Below are 15,247 nucleotides of genomic sequence, written 5' to 3'. Positions count from 1 at the left end.
ATATGTATTTCCCACTGAATATCTAAAAACATATACAAAGCATCCAGACAAATTTTAAGGTTATTTTTTTACTGCATTTATGACTCTTTTGGGAGATTTCGCTGGTGGTCCACTGGTTAGGTCTCTGCACTTCCACTGCAGAGCTATGTGTTCAATCCCTGGTCTGGGAACGAAGATCCCACATGCCACACAGCATGACCAAAAAAGAACTTAAGATAATATAACATAAAATAAAACAGGTAACCAACAAAGAACCACTCTAAAAAATTAAAAATTAAAGATTCTTTGGACATTCATTAATTTCCTATTGTTTATGTTCTTTTTCTTCTAAATGCAATTCAATACAACTTTAGACTTTTGAGTGATCTACTCTAAGACTTCAGCAAACTCTCATCAATTTTCAAAATCTCACAAATATAGCAAAACTTAGGTAAATGATTACAAGCCTTCCCAGGTGGTGTCAGTTCAGTTCAGTCACTCAGTCATGCTGACTCTTTGAGACCCTATGGACTGCAGCATTCCAGGCCTCCCTGTCCTTCACCGACTCCCAGAGCTTGTTCAAACTCATGTCCATCCAGCTGGTGATACCATCCAACCATCTCATCCTCTGTCATCCCCTCTCCTGCCTTCAATCTTTCCCAGCACCAGGGGCTTTTCTAAAGAGTCAGTTCTTCGCATCAGGTGGTCAAAGTATTGGAGTTTCAGCTTCAGCATCAGTCCTTCCAATGAACATTCAGGACTCATTTATGGACTGGTTGGATCTCCTTGCTGTCCAAGGGACTCTCAATAGTCTTCTCCTACACCACAGTTCAAAAACATCAATTCATTGGCTCTCAGCTTTCTTTAGAGTCCAAATCTCACATCCATACGTAACTACTGGAAAAACCATAGCTTCGACTAGATGGACCTTTGTTGGCAAAGTAATGTCTCTGCTTTTTAATACGCTGTCTAGGTTGATCATAGCTTTTCTTCCAAGGTGCAAGCATCTCTTAATTTCATGGCTGCAATCACCATCTTCAGTGATTCTGGAGCCCAAGAAAATAAAGTTTGTTACTGTTTCCTTTGTTTCTCCTTCTATTTGCCAAAAAGTGATGGGACTAGATGCCATGATCTTAGTTTTTTGAATTTTGAGTTTTAGCCAACTTTTTCACTCTCCTCTTTCACTTTCATCAAGAGACTCATTAGTTCCTCTTCCCTTTCTGCCATAAGGGTGGTATCATCTGCATACCTGAGGTTATTGATATTTCTCCAGGCAATCTTGATTTCAGCTTATGCTTCATCCTAAAAGCCTTCCTAGGTGATGCTGGCAGTAAAGAGTCTTCCTGTCAATGCAGTAGACACAAGAGATGGGAGTTCGAACTCTGGATTGGGACAATCCGCTGGAGTAGGAAATGACAACCCACTCCAATATTCTTGCCTGGAAGATTTCATGGACAGAGGAGCCTGGCTACAGGGTTGCAATGAGTCAGACACAACTGAGCATGCATACACACGCAGAAATAATGAAAATGACCCATTTATACCTTTAATCTGAGCCATCAGGGAAGCCCTAGAATATGGGAATGGGTAGCCTATCCCTCTTCCAGGGGAACTTCCCAGCCCAGGAATTGAACCAGGGTCTCTCCTGCCTTGCAGGCAGATTCTTTACCAGATGAAAAGAATACTACTACCTGGGAATATTACTACGTGGGAAGCCCTATAGGAGGAATGAACTGCTTTTCCAGAGTTACTTTTTTTTTAATATAACTGAAGAGTCTGTGCACAGGAAAAGAACAAAAGTCTACTGAGATTTGGGTGATGGGTGTTTGGTGGGCGGATGGTCTCCCTCATTCTCTCAGTCACACTTGTGCCTATCATCCAAACTTGCAATTTGGCAGAATTCCCATTTCTACTTGTCATGGATCTCTGGTGCCATTTGTCACATCTACAGGCTAGCATGAAACTGACTCCTCTACCAAAGGAAACTGCCCACATTGACCTGACCACAGGTACTCATAGGACAAACACAAGAGAAAGCATCGAAGCAAAAGAAAGTCCACATCATCTCACTTTGCTTCACTCACAGTGTTCACAATTCACACTGCATTCATTTCTGAAATGATTTACTGTCAACGTGGTTTGACCTACAGTCAAAATCTCAATGAAAAAGGCACCCGGAAGTGCACTCCTAACAAGTGAAAAGCAAAAACAGAACTCTCACTTATAATCACTTATGATAAGGTGCAATTGTGTATCACCTTTGAGAAAATCATGCAAACTGGATTCTAATTGTATACCACAGTATGTAATACACCAGCAAATACAGCAGTCAAACAACAACTGTTAAATCACTGATGCCTAAGGGTTCATTCAATGGATTATACCATTAGATTATCCAAACCAGCATGTTCTCTCATGGGAAGGCACTGCACCCTGACTCACCATTGGTCCTGGACAGCCATCTCTCAAACGCACTGATTGGAACTGATTATTGCTAGCAGTTGAAGGAACTTCTAGAAATGACTTCAGAATCTGAATCACATTAATTCTATCCCATTCACCCATTTGATTAGAATTTATGAAAAGCAAGATACTAAGCCTCGTTGAGGACTTTTTGTCTCTAATTGCTAGAGCGGATAAATATAGCCCTGGCTCAGTAGTATGAAAGGTCCACTGTGCAGAGCTAGGCGGCCACCACTCTATCCCCAGGTTGGCAAGGGTTTGGGAGAGCTCTGGGTTCTTGACACATTCTCAGGGAGGGATGGAGGTTGAGCAAAGAGTGGACACTGGAGAAAGGTGTGAATGACCCCTATGGCAGTGCCAAGGAATTTCCAGGTGCCGTCAACAAGGTGGAATCAAGATTGCCAGGAGAAAGATCAACAACCTCAGATATGCAGATGCTACAACTCCAATAGCAGAAAGTGAAGAGAAACAAAAGATCCTCTTGATGAGGGTGAAAGAGGAGAGTGAAAAAGCTGGCTTGAAACTCAACACTAAAAAAAAGAAAAAAGAAAAAAAAGCAAGATCCTCACTTGATACAAATAGAAGGGGGAAAAGGAGAAGTAGGGACAGGTTTCCTTTTCTTGGCCTTCAAAAATCACTTCAGATGGTGACTGCAGCCATGAAATTAAGACACTTGCTCCTTGGAAGAAAAGCTATGACAAACCTAGACAGCATATTAAAAAGCAGAAATGTTACTTTGCCAACAAAGGTCTGTCTACTCAAAGCTGTGGTTTTTTCCAGTAGTTATATATGGATGTGAAAACTGGACAATGCAAAAGGCTGAGCACCAAAACTTGATGCCTTTGAACTCTGGTGCTAGAAAAGACTCTCAAAAGTCCCTTGGACTGCGAGGAGATCAAGCTAGTCAATCCTAAAGGAAATCAACCATGAGTGTTCATTGGAAGGACTGATGCTAAAGCTGAAACTCCAATATTTTGACCACCTCATGCAAAGAGTCAACTCATTAGAAAAGACCCTGATGCTGGGAGAGATTGAAGGCAGGAGAAAGGGACAACAGGGGATGAGATGGTTGGATGGCATCTCCAACTCAATGGACATGAGTTTGAGCAAGCTCCAGGAGATGGTGAAGGACAGGGAAGCCTGGCATTCTGCAGACCATGGTGTTGCAAAGAGTCAGATATGACTGAGCAACTGGACAACAACAAATCAACCAACATAAACCTACTCTGATAGAGTTCGTCCCTTTCAAATTAAAGTTGAAATTAACCCCCAAGAATTTAGAACAGTTTACATCTTTACTTGTAATTTCTGTAACTATTCTTCACTGTAAAGCAGTCTGTTCCAATTAAAAGTTAGAACTCTAACCTCGAGAATAGAAGAAAATACAAATAGTATAATCACCATCACTGCTGCCATCATCATAACAAGGAATAACAAACACTTATCATTTATATACCAGGCCCAGATTAGGCATTTCTTATGTTGACTGACTCTTCTTCCAACAAGTCCATAGTGGCTATGATTGTCATGCCAGTTTACTGATGAGAAAATTGAGGCATAGCTTAAGTAACCTACACCTGATCTCACATTTAGCAAGTGCCATGAGGTGCATCCCAGGAAACATGGTAGCAGAATTGATTTCAACTGTACTCTGTCATCCTTTCTGAAGAGAATCAAAAGAATCAGAGTTGGCAAGCATCTTATTATCAATTTTACTCATTTAAAAGAAAAAATAAAAACACACACATTTGCCAACAACTGTTAAGTAGGTGACCCACATTGTGCAGCTAGCTGGGAGGAGGTGAGAATGGCTATGTGGTCCTATTGCTTAGCCCAGAGCGTTTCCTCATGTGCTAGACCAGCATGTACATCCCTCTCACTCATCTGTACCTACAGGAAATGCATCAACAAGCAAGATTCTGATATAAGAAGCAGAGACACCCTCCCATTCACATATTACAGGATCAATACAACTAGGACAGAAAAATAGAGAAAGATGACTCTGCCACGTAATGCACACACCAAGCCCTGTGCCAGGGACTGTTTTGCACAGTCCCTCCTGCCATTGGTCTTTGTTCCACAGAGAAGATAAATAGTAAGTTAATGGATTAAGCATGCTATCAGTATTGAGAAGAAAGTAAATAAAAATCTGTGAAAAAAAATAGCAGAAAGGAGAATGAGGCTTGTTTTTAAAGAGAGGATTTTGAGAGAATTGATTTTGTCAACCAATGGTCTGTTCATTCAGTATAGAATGTACTAAATATAATTAAATAAACTAGGGGCTTCCCAGGTTTCATTAGTGGTAAAGAACCCTCCTGCCAATGCAGTAGACTTAATAGATACAGGTTTGATCCCTGGGTTAAGAAGACCCCCTGGAGGAGGGCATGGCGGCCCACTCCAGTATTCTTGCCTGGAGAGTCCCATGGACAGAGGAGCCTGGTGGGCTGCAGTCTATAGCGTTGCACAGAGTAGGACACGACTGAGGTGACTTGGGATGGCACAGCAATTACATAAACTGATCATCGGGGATAGGCATACATGACATGTTTCTTTACTATTTTCTTAAAGCTCCAAGCTAAATGTGTGTGATGCCATTAATTACATAGAAATCTGAATTAGGTGAACCTATTTGAATTTTAGAGGTAGGTTGCTTATTCCAGCAATGTGGCAAGGAGATCCATATAGAAGATTACTTTTTATCACAACTCATGCATTTACATGTTGAAAATGAACTGATGTACGAATAACCTTGGTTATTTAAATATAAGAAATGAGATACCAATAATTCAAAAATGCTAATTAAATGCAATTGCAATCAAATTCTTGTATGTTAATTTAAAAGAAAGTCATGTCATCGTTTTATTGTGTATAAGTAAAAGAAAAATTTCCAGTTCAGTCTGTGAACATATGTGTTTTTACCTTTGAAGATAAGATTTCCCTTATCAATGGAAAAATGCCAAAACAAAATCGTGTTTATCTTTATTCAAAGAACGTCATATAAATCAAAACACTTAGCATAAAAAAAGAGGCAGCTTCCCAAGTGCTTCCCAAGTGGTAAAGAGCCCACCTGCCAATGCCAAAGAAGACTTGGGTTCAAATCCAGGATCCCCTGGAAGTATTCTTGCCTGGAGAATTTCATAAACAGAGGAGCCTAGTGGGCCACGGTCCATGGGGTTGCAAAGAGTCGGACTCGAATGAAGCAATTTAGCACTCAGTCATAGTTCTTCTATATTTAATGGGAAATAGGTAACTCGTTTTCTTGATGCATTTCTAATATTATTTGTAGCAGATTTTTTAAAATTCTACAGAAAACACTTGAATGAAATGTCTTTTGACAACTTGGAATCAGGTTATCTGTGTGCCTGCCCTTCTGACTCAGTACAAATATTGAGAGACATCCATGTAACAGCTGGGGCTTCCTATACTACTGCCTTCCTTCCTTCTTTAGACCGTGTCGGTATCTGTGTCTGTCCTCACGCTGAGCTGCATTGCCTTGGACCGGTGGTATGCTATCTGTCACCCTCTGATGTTTAAAAGCACAGCCAAGCGGGCCCGGAACAGCATCATCATCATCTGGATCGTGTCCTGCATCATAATGATCCCTCAGGCCATCGTCATGGAGTGCAGCACCATGCTTCCCGGCTTAGCCAATAAAACCACTCTCTTTACCGTCTGTGATGAGCACTGGGGAGGTAAGTCCAGTGTGGTCCCTACATTGATATGACAGCTGTGAATTGGAAATCTGATTCACATAACATAAAGCTGGCCTTATTTATTTTATTGACATTCATTAGTATCATTTTGCAAAAACATGAAGATCAAGTTGATATCCAAAACAATTTCACAGAATCCCTCCACCTATTTTGAACCTTTAGATGCACGTCTATCTAGCTGTTGTGTTGTTCAGCTGGGACTATGAACTTTTCTTTGGTAACATCGAAAAGACTCATTTATAATAACCTGAAAATGTAATTTGAAATTATCAGCATTTTATAGCATGGTAGAACATTATATTTCCACAGATGCCAGGTTCCCTAATGGGTTTCAAGTGCAGCTGAATTTTTCATGTTAAAGTCGTGTTCAGCCTGGAAACATGACTGTCTTGTCTATTGACCTATGTTGATCTTTGAGTCAAACCGGCTAAATATGCTTTCTCTATTCATAATACAGTAAATTGATAAATTTTACCACTGACATAATTATCTTCTGATTTCAGACTTATACTAATCATGAAATTATGATCCCACTTGGTTTCACATCTGGCATCAGTTCAGTTCAGTCGCTCAGTAGTGTCTGACTCTTTGCAACCCCATGAATCACAGCACACCAAGCCTCCCTGTCCATCACAAACTCCCAGAGTTTACTCAGACTCATGCCCATCGAGTCGGTGATGCCATCCAGCCATCTCATCCTCTGTCGTCCCCTTCTCCTCCTGCCCCCAATCCCTCCCAGCATCATGGTCTTTTCCAATGAGTCAACTCTTCCAATGAGGTGACCAAAGTATTGGAGTTTCAGCTTCAACATCAGTCCTTCCAAAGAACACCCCAGACTGACCTTCAGGATGGACTGGTTGGATCTCCTTGCAGTCCAAGGGACTCTCAAGAGTCTTCTCAAGCACCACAGTTCAAAAGCATCAATTTTTTTGTGCTCAGCTTTCTTCACAGTCCAACTCTCACATCCATACATGACCACTGGAAAAACCATAGCCTTGACCAAACGACCTTTGTTGGCAAAGTAATGTCTCTGCTTTTTAATATGCTATCTAGGTTGGTCATAACTTTCTTTCCAAGGAGGGTCAGTAGTTAAATTTAAACAATTGGAAGATGGAGGTGTTATGCTCCTATGGTTCAGAACTCTCAGCTACAGTCTAAGTTCTGCAACAGTCTGAGTTCTGTAACAGTGGAACCATTTTTATCAGTGCCTGATGATGGCACGAATCTGGACATAGCAAAGAAAGAAAATAAAATAATGCCGCATTTCCCAGCACTGTTTACAAAATTATCACATGAGGTTTAAAGAAAACTATCTATTATCCTCTGGTTAAGTGTGGTTAAAAACAGTTCATATTTAGACACTGTAAACATTAGGAAAGCATTTGTCTATTGGAAAGATGAATCAATAGAGGCAGTATACCCCAAGGAGAGCTGGCTCATGTACTTCTGATTTTCAAGTATTTGAATATCTGAATTCATGTTAATTCCTAACTTGGTACTTTATTGGAACCCTGAAAAGAGAAAAATCAGGGACTGAAAAATTAGGCATATATTTTCACTGCAGCAAAATAAAACTAAAAAAAATATTGCAATTACTCCATATATTATTCCAAAGACTTATAATAAGCAAAATTTCAAAATCTGCTTTATATTTTACTCCAGATATTAAATGCCCCTTTATAAAATTTATTTTGTCCCTTCCTTTTTAACATTGCAATTCTTTTACTATTTTCTTTCTGGATCTTCGGTTTTTCACGATTTCCTCATTAACAAAGCAGACAAAAACAAAATGAGTGGAAAGTTCCAAAATGACAAAAATATTTCTTAAGTGAGTTTGGTCCCATTTATTTAATGTTCAGACAGCATCTTGAGTACTTAGGATATGCCAAAAATTGTGCCAACCTGTAGAGAAATACACGCTGCCTAAGGGAACACATTGCATATACTGAGGCTGAAAGGCAAATAAATAAAGTTTTATAGTGTGATTAGTACTTTAATATACTTAGATATAAAGTGCTAGGGGCTCAAATTAGAGGACAGACTCAGTCCCGGGCATTTGAATAAAGTTTACAAGCAGCTGCTAACACTTCAGCAAAGCATTAAGATGAACAGGGAGGAAATTCAAGGGGCAGTTCATTTACTCAGGGTTTGAGCTCTGGTCACCTAGAATGAACTTGCTTTGCCTTTTGATTTGGCTATGTTTTAATATTTAAATGGGGCTTCCTTGGTGGCTCAGACAGTAAAGAATCTGCCTGCAATGTGGGAGACCCAGATTCAATCCCTAGTTTGGAAAGATCCCCTGGAGAAGGGAATGGCTACCCACTCCAGTCTGGCCTGGAGAATCCCATGAACAGAGGACCCTGGCAAGAGTCAGACATGGATGAGCAACTAACACTTTCACTTTCTTTATAGTGTTTAAATATCTCAATTATTTTTCAGTTTAAGAAAGACTAAAACTGTGGAGATTCACAGCATGAGTATGATTCTCTCTCAGTGCACAAGTTAATAATTTGGTTGATTAACTGACTATAATCTACTCCTTTAAAAAATGAGCAAAGATTTTTCAGACTGGGAAGAGGGGAAAGGGAAAAACTACTGAGGGTGTCCTAGGAGGAAGGAAAACCCACACAATGGACACCATGCCTTGCACAAGAAAGTAAGATAGTTCAAACTTATAGTTTCTGGATTGCAGGGGTAGACAATCTAAAGAATTGTGTTTGGGGAAAGGTGGGCTGGGGACCAACTGTGACATGTCTCTTAGGTAATTCCTATACAATGAGTTCTATTTGGAAAAGAGTCTAAAGATCTCTTGATTCAAATAATTTAGTTAATCATGATGAAATTGAACCATAAATTATTTGTTCAATATGAAACAAACAAGCACATTTAAATCAAAGTGTTGCTGAACCCAGGTTTGGTTGCTTGCCACACAAAAAGTCAGTAATTGAGAGGAATATTTCAGGATAAAGGAAATGTGATTCAATCAGAAAAGCTGACAATCTGGGGAGAAGGTGAACTTATCCCAAGACCAACTGAAGGATCCTCTCAGTCATGACAATTTTTAAAGGGAAAAAGAGGGAAAGGATCTTAGTGAATCACTGAGGCAGGAGGTTGGCTTCTGCATTTGTCTCCATTATGTGCAGACTGGCTGACTCTCTCTTCATAATTGTCTGGATGGTCTGCCTGCAGGATTGCTACAGGAGCTACCGAGGGGAGGTAACTAGTCATTCTTTCACTACTTAGTCCTTCATTCTTACTTCTTTAAATCTAAGAAAAGAACCAGCAGGGTGGGCAAGGCATAGTGCACATTCAGGAGAACATTAATTCAGGAGTTAGGTTAAATTACCTAGTGATCTCATTCCTGTAATTAGATTCTATTGAGGCGTATGTGTGTGTGTGTGTGTGTGTGTGTGTGTGTGTTAGTTGTGCCCGAGTCTTTACAACCCCATGGACTGTAACTCTCCAAGTTCCTATATCCATGGGATTTCCCAAACAAGAATACTGGAGTGGGTAGCCATTTCCTTCTCCAGGGGCTCTTCCTGACTCAGGGATCAAACCTGGATCTCCGGCATTGCAGGTGGATTCTTTACCATCTGAGTCACCAGGGAAACCCACTTTGAGGTTAGAGGGGGACAAAAACGGGCAGACGAGAAGTGGGTAAAAGAGCTGCTTTCAACTCACACATTGATCATCTGTAAGTTCATGGAGACGGTAATTAGATTAAAATTCCCACCTATTATTCAACGTGTGTCAGTAGTATTTTCTCTATTTTGGTAATTAGCTTCATTTATAAGTTTGACAGACTGATTTTATAAACTTGTCTTTTTTTTAGTGATGCCCCAAATGATTAAGTTTCATTAACCCCAATGAGCAAAAGGATTGTAAAATTAGGGGATCCAATTAGTCATTATGATTAAGTAAATAGCTGCATTATTTTCCAATTACCTTTAAGCAACAGATATAAACCTCTAAAACTCATCCTAACCTCACACATTTTGTTACCTATAGGTAATATTTATTACCTCTGCTTATAGAAGGAGTATTTTCTTTAAAAAATAAGAAATTATTGTCAAATATCTAAAAATCTAAACTCAGTTTTCAGAAGTCATTTAGAAAAGCTATTAGAAAGTGATTTTATATTGGTGTTTAATTATTCTAAATGTTTTTAAAGGCAAAGTAATACTGTATTGAGTTTATCATCCACAAAATCAAGCAATAAAAGATATTATATTCATTTTTCATACATTAAATGAAATCAATATAACTATGTTTTCAAGAAGTGTATGAAAAATGAAAAGTAGGTTTTTGTCATTCTGCTCATTAGACATCTAGTTTATTATATTGACTTTTGCATAGGATAAGTTTTGTTAATATAAGCTATGTAAGTCTACATTTCTTTTCTTTTTTTAATTAGTTTATTTATTTTTGGCTTCACCGAGACTTTGTTGATGCCAGGGCTTAGTCTAGTTGCAGTGAGCAGGGGCTACTCTCAAGTTACAGCGCAAAGACTTCTCATTGCACTGGCTTCCCTTGTTGCAGAGCATGGGCTTCTAGGGTCCACGAACTTCCGTAGGTGTGGCTCATGGGCTTTAGATTTAGAGCACAGCTTAATAGTCATGGCTCGTGGGCTTAGTTGCCAGCAGAACGTGGATCTTCCTGGACCAGATTCAAACTTGTGTCCCCTGCATTGGCAGGCAAACTCTCAGGCACGAGATCACCAAAGAAGTCCCTGTAAGTCTATGTTTAACTTAAAATTTTTAAACTTGGACAAAAATGTGTGATAGTGAGAAGCTAAAGTCATCAGAAGGGTTCAAACCTGGGTTTGATCTTTGGGTCAGAAGATTCCCTGGAGAAGAGAAAGGATAACCACTCCAAATTCCTACCTGGGAAATCCCACTGACATAGGAGACTGGTGGGCTATAGTCCATGGGGTTGTAAAGCTAAAGGTGAGCTTTCATTCCAGTCCCAAAGAAAGGCAATGCCAAAGAATGTTCAAACTACCACATAATTGCACTCATTTCACACAGTAGCAAAGTAATGCTCAAAATTCTTCAAGCTAGGCTTAAACAGTATGTGAACTGAGGACTTCCAGATATCCAAGCTGGATTTAGAAAAGGCAGAGAAACCAGAGAGCAAATTGCCAACATCCACTGGATTATATAAAAGGCAAGAAAATTCCAGAAAACACCTACTTCTGCTTTATTGACTATTCTTAAAGCCTTTGACTGTGTAGATCACCACAAACTGTGGAAAATTTTTAAAGAGATGGGAATTCAAGGTCACCTTACCTGCCTCCTGAGAAACATATATGCAGGTAAAGAAGCAACAGTTAGAATCGGACATGGAAAAATGAACTGCTTCCAAACTGGGAAAGGAGTACGTCAAGAGTGTATATTGTCACCCTGCTTATTAAACTTGCATGCAGAGTACATCAAGAGAAACACTGGGTGGATGAAGCACAAGCTGGAATCAAGATTGCTGAGAGAAATATCAATAATCTCAGACCTGTAGATGACACCACCCTATGGCAGAAAGTGAGGAGGAACTAAAGCCTATTTATGAAAGTGAAAGAGGAGAGTGAAAAAGCTGGTTTAAAACTCAATATTCAAAAAATGAAGATCCTGGCATCCAGTCCCATCACTTCATGGCAAATATATGGGAAAACAATGGAAACAGTGATAGACTTTCTTTTCTTGGGCTCTAAAATCACTGCAGATGGTTACTGCAGCCATGAAATTAAAATATGTTCCTTGGAAGAAAAGATATGATAAACCAAGGCAGCATATTAAAAAGCAGAGATATTACTTTGCCAACAAAGGTCCATCCAGTCAAAGCTATGGCTTTTCAAGTAGTCGTGTATGGATGTGAGATTTGGACCATAAAGAAAGCTGAGCGCTGAAGAATTGATGCTTTCAAATTGTGGTGGTGGAGAAAACCCTTAAGAGTCCCTTGGACTGCAAGGAGATCAAACCAATCAATCCTAAAGGAAATCAGTCCTGAATATTCATTGGAAGGACTGATGCTGCAGTTAAAGCTCTGATACTTTGGCCACCTGATTCAAGGAGCTGACTCATTAGAAAAGACCCTGATGCTGGTAAAGATTGAAGGCAGGAGAAGAGAATGACAGAGGAGGAGATGGCTGGATGGCATCATTGACTTAATGGTCATGAGTCTGAGCAAGCTTCAGGAGATGATGAAAGACAGGGAAGCCTGGTGTGCTGCAGTCCATGGGGTCTGGAGTTGGACATGACTGAGTGACTGAAAAACAGCAACAAAGTCACTGTAGGAGGTTATATTTTACAGGGTTAGCTCTCTAAAGTTCAAATATCTTGAAAGTCCAAATACCATTTAGCTTAGTTAAAAAAATGTTTATTGTGAAGTATCTATTATTTGTGTTTAACTCATAAACTGTATTCCTTATATTTCAGTATCAGTTCAGTCACTCAGTCATGTCCGACTCCTTGCGAACCCATGGAATGTAGCACGCCAGGCTTCCGTATCCATCACCAACTCCCGGAGTTTTCTCAAACTAATGTCCATTGAGTCGGTGATGCCATCCAACCATCTCATCCTCTGTTGTCCCCTTCTCCTCCTAACTTCAGTCTTTCCCAGCATCAGGGTCTTTTCCAACGAGTCAGTTGTTCACATCAGGTGGCCAAAGTATTGGAGTTTCAGCTTCAGCATCAGTCTTTCCAATGAGTATTCAGGACTGATTTTCTTTAGGATGGACTGGTTGGATCTCCTTGCTCTCCAAGGGGCTCTCAAGAGTCTGCTCCAACACCACATTTCAAAAGCATCAATTCTTCGGCGCTCAGCTTTCTTTATAGTCCAACTCTCACATTCGTACATGACTATTGGAAAAACGGTAGGTTTGAGTAGACAGACCTTTGTTGGCAAAATAATGTCTCTGTTTTTTAATATGCTGTCTAGATTGATCATAACTTTCTTTCCAAGGAGTAAGCGTCTTTTAATTTCATGGCTGCAGTCACCATATGCAGTGATTTTGGAGCCCAAAAAACAAAGTCTGTCACTGTTTCCATTGTTTTCCCAACTATTCATCATGAAGTGATGGGACCAGATGCCATGTTTTCTGAATGTTTTCTGAATGTTGAGTTTAAGCCAACTTTTTCACTCTCCTCTTTCGCTTTCATCAAGAGACTCTTTAGTTCTTCTTTGCCTTCTTCCATAAGGGTGGTATCATCTGCATATCTGAGTTTATTTATATTTCTCTCAGCAATCTTGATTCCAGCTTGTGATTCATCCAGCCCAGCATTTCTCATGATGTACTCTGCATGTAAGTTAAATAAGCAGGATGACAATATATAGCCTTGATGTACTCCTTTCCTGATTTAGAACCAGTCATTTGTTCCATGTCCAATTCTAACTGCTGCTTCCTGACCTGCATACAGATTTCTCAAGAGGCAGGTCAGGTGGTCTGGCATTCCCATTTTTTGAGGAATTTTCTACAGTTTGCTGTGGTCCACACAGTCAAAGGCTTTGGCATAGTCAATAAAGCAAAAATAGATGTTTTTCTAGAACTCTTCTGCTTTTTCCAATGATCTGACGGATGTTGGTAATTTGATCTCTTGTTCCTCTGCCTTTTCTAAATCCAGCTTCAACATCTGGAAGTTCATAGTTCATGTACTGTTGAAGCCTGGCTTGGAGAATTTTGAGCATTACTTTACTAGCCGTGTGAGATGAGTGCAAATGTGCAGTAGTTTGAACATTCTGTGGCATTGTCCTTCTTGGGGATTGGAATGAAAAGTGATTTTTCCTGTCCTGTGGCCACTGCTGAGTTTTCCAAATTTGTTGGCATGTTGAGTGTAGTAGCACTTTCACAGTATCATCTTTTAGGATTTGAAATAGCTCAACTGGGATTACATCACCACCACTAACTTTGTTTGTAGTGATGCTTCCAAAGGCCTAGTTGACTTCACATTCCAGGGTGTCTGGCTCTAGTTGAGTGATCACACCATCATGATTATCTGGGTTGTGAAGATCTTTTTTGTATAGTTATTCTGTGTATTCTTCTCACCTTTTCTTAATATTCTCTGGTTCTGTTTAGGTCCATACCTTTATTGTGCCCATCTTTGCATGAAATGTACCCTTGGTATCTCTAATTTTTTTGAAGAGATCTCTAGCCTTTCCCATTCTGTAACTTTCCTCTATTTCTTTGCACTAATCACTGAGAAAGACTTTCTTATCTCCTGTTGCTATTCTTTGGAACTCTGCATTCAAATGGCTCTATCTTTCCTTTTTTCTTTTGCCTTGTGCTTCTCTTCTTTCAGAGCTATTTGTAAGGCCTCCTCAGACAGGCATTTTGGTTTTTTGCATTTCTTTTTCTTGGGGATGGTCTTGATCCCTGTCTCCTGTATAATGTCACAAACCTGCATCCATAGTTTTTCTGGACCTCTATCTATCAGATCTAATCCCTTGAATCTATTCTCACTTCCACTGTATAATCATAAGGGATTTGATTTAGGTCATACCTGAATGGTCTAATGGTTTTCCTTTCTTTCTTCAATTTAAGTCTGAATTTGGCAATAAGGAGTTCATGATCAGAGCTACAGTCAGCTCCCAGTCTTGTTTTTGCTGACTGTATAGAGCTTCTCCATCTTTACCTGCAAAGAGTATAATCAATCTGATTTTGGTATTGACCATCTGGTGGTGTTCATAATTAGAGTCTTCTTTTGTGTTGTTGGAAGAGGGTGTTTGCTATGACCAGTACATGCTCTTGGCAAAACTCCTTTAACCTTTGCCCTGCTTCATTCTGTACTCCAACTCCAAATTTCCCTGTTACTCCAGATGTTTCTTGACTTCCTACTTTTGCATTCCAGTCCCCTATAATGAACAGGACATCTTTTTTGGGTGGTAGTTCTAGAAGGTCTTGTTGGTTTTCAAAGAACCTTTCAATTTCAACTTCAAATTCTTCAGGATTACTCATTGGGGCATAAACTTGGATTACTGTGATATTGAGTGGTTTGCCTTGGAAACGAGCAGAGATCATTCTGTCGTTTTTGATATTGCATCCAAGTACTGAATTTTGGATTCTTTCATTGACTATGAGGCCTACTCCATTTCTTCCAAGGGAT

General features: G+C 39.7%; 1 protein-coding gene across 1 annotated transcript in view; it reads left to right on the top strand.

The window, feature by feature from the left end:
• HCRTR2 (hypocretin receptor 2) overlaps window positions 1–15,247 on the top strand; it is a 137,017-nt gene that overhangs the window by 96,622 nt on the left and 25,148 nt on the right. Inside the window, exon 3 of the mRNA XM_065913128.1 lies at window positions 5,891–6,134. Coding sequence (XP_065769200.1) covers window positions 5,891–6,134 — 244 coding nt within the window. The remainder of the gene's footprint in view (window positions 1–5,890; window positions 6,135–15,247) is intronic.

The sequence above is a fragment of the Muntiacus reevesi genome, chromosome 20 (genome assembly GCF_963930625.1).
Source record: "Muntiacus reevesi chromosome 20, mMunRee1.1, whole genome shotgun sequence".
NCBI lineage: Eukaryota > Metazoa > Chordata > Mammalia > Artiodactyla > Cervidae > Muntiacus > Muntiacus reevesi.
Note: the sequence above shows the minus strand (reverse complement) of the source record. Positions and strands in the feature narration are given on the sequence as shown.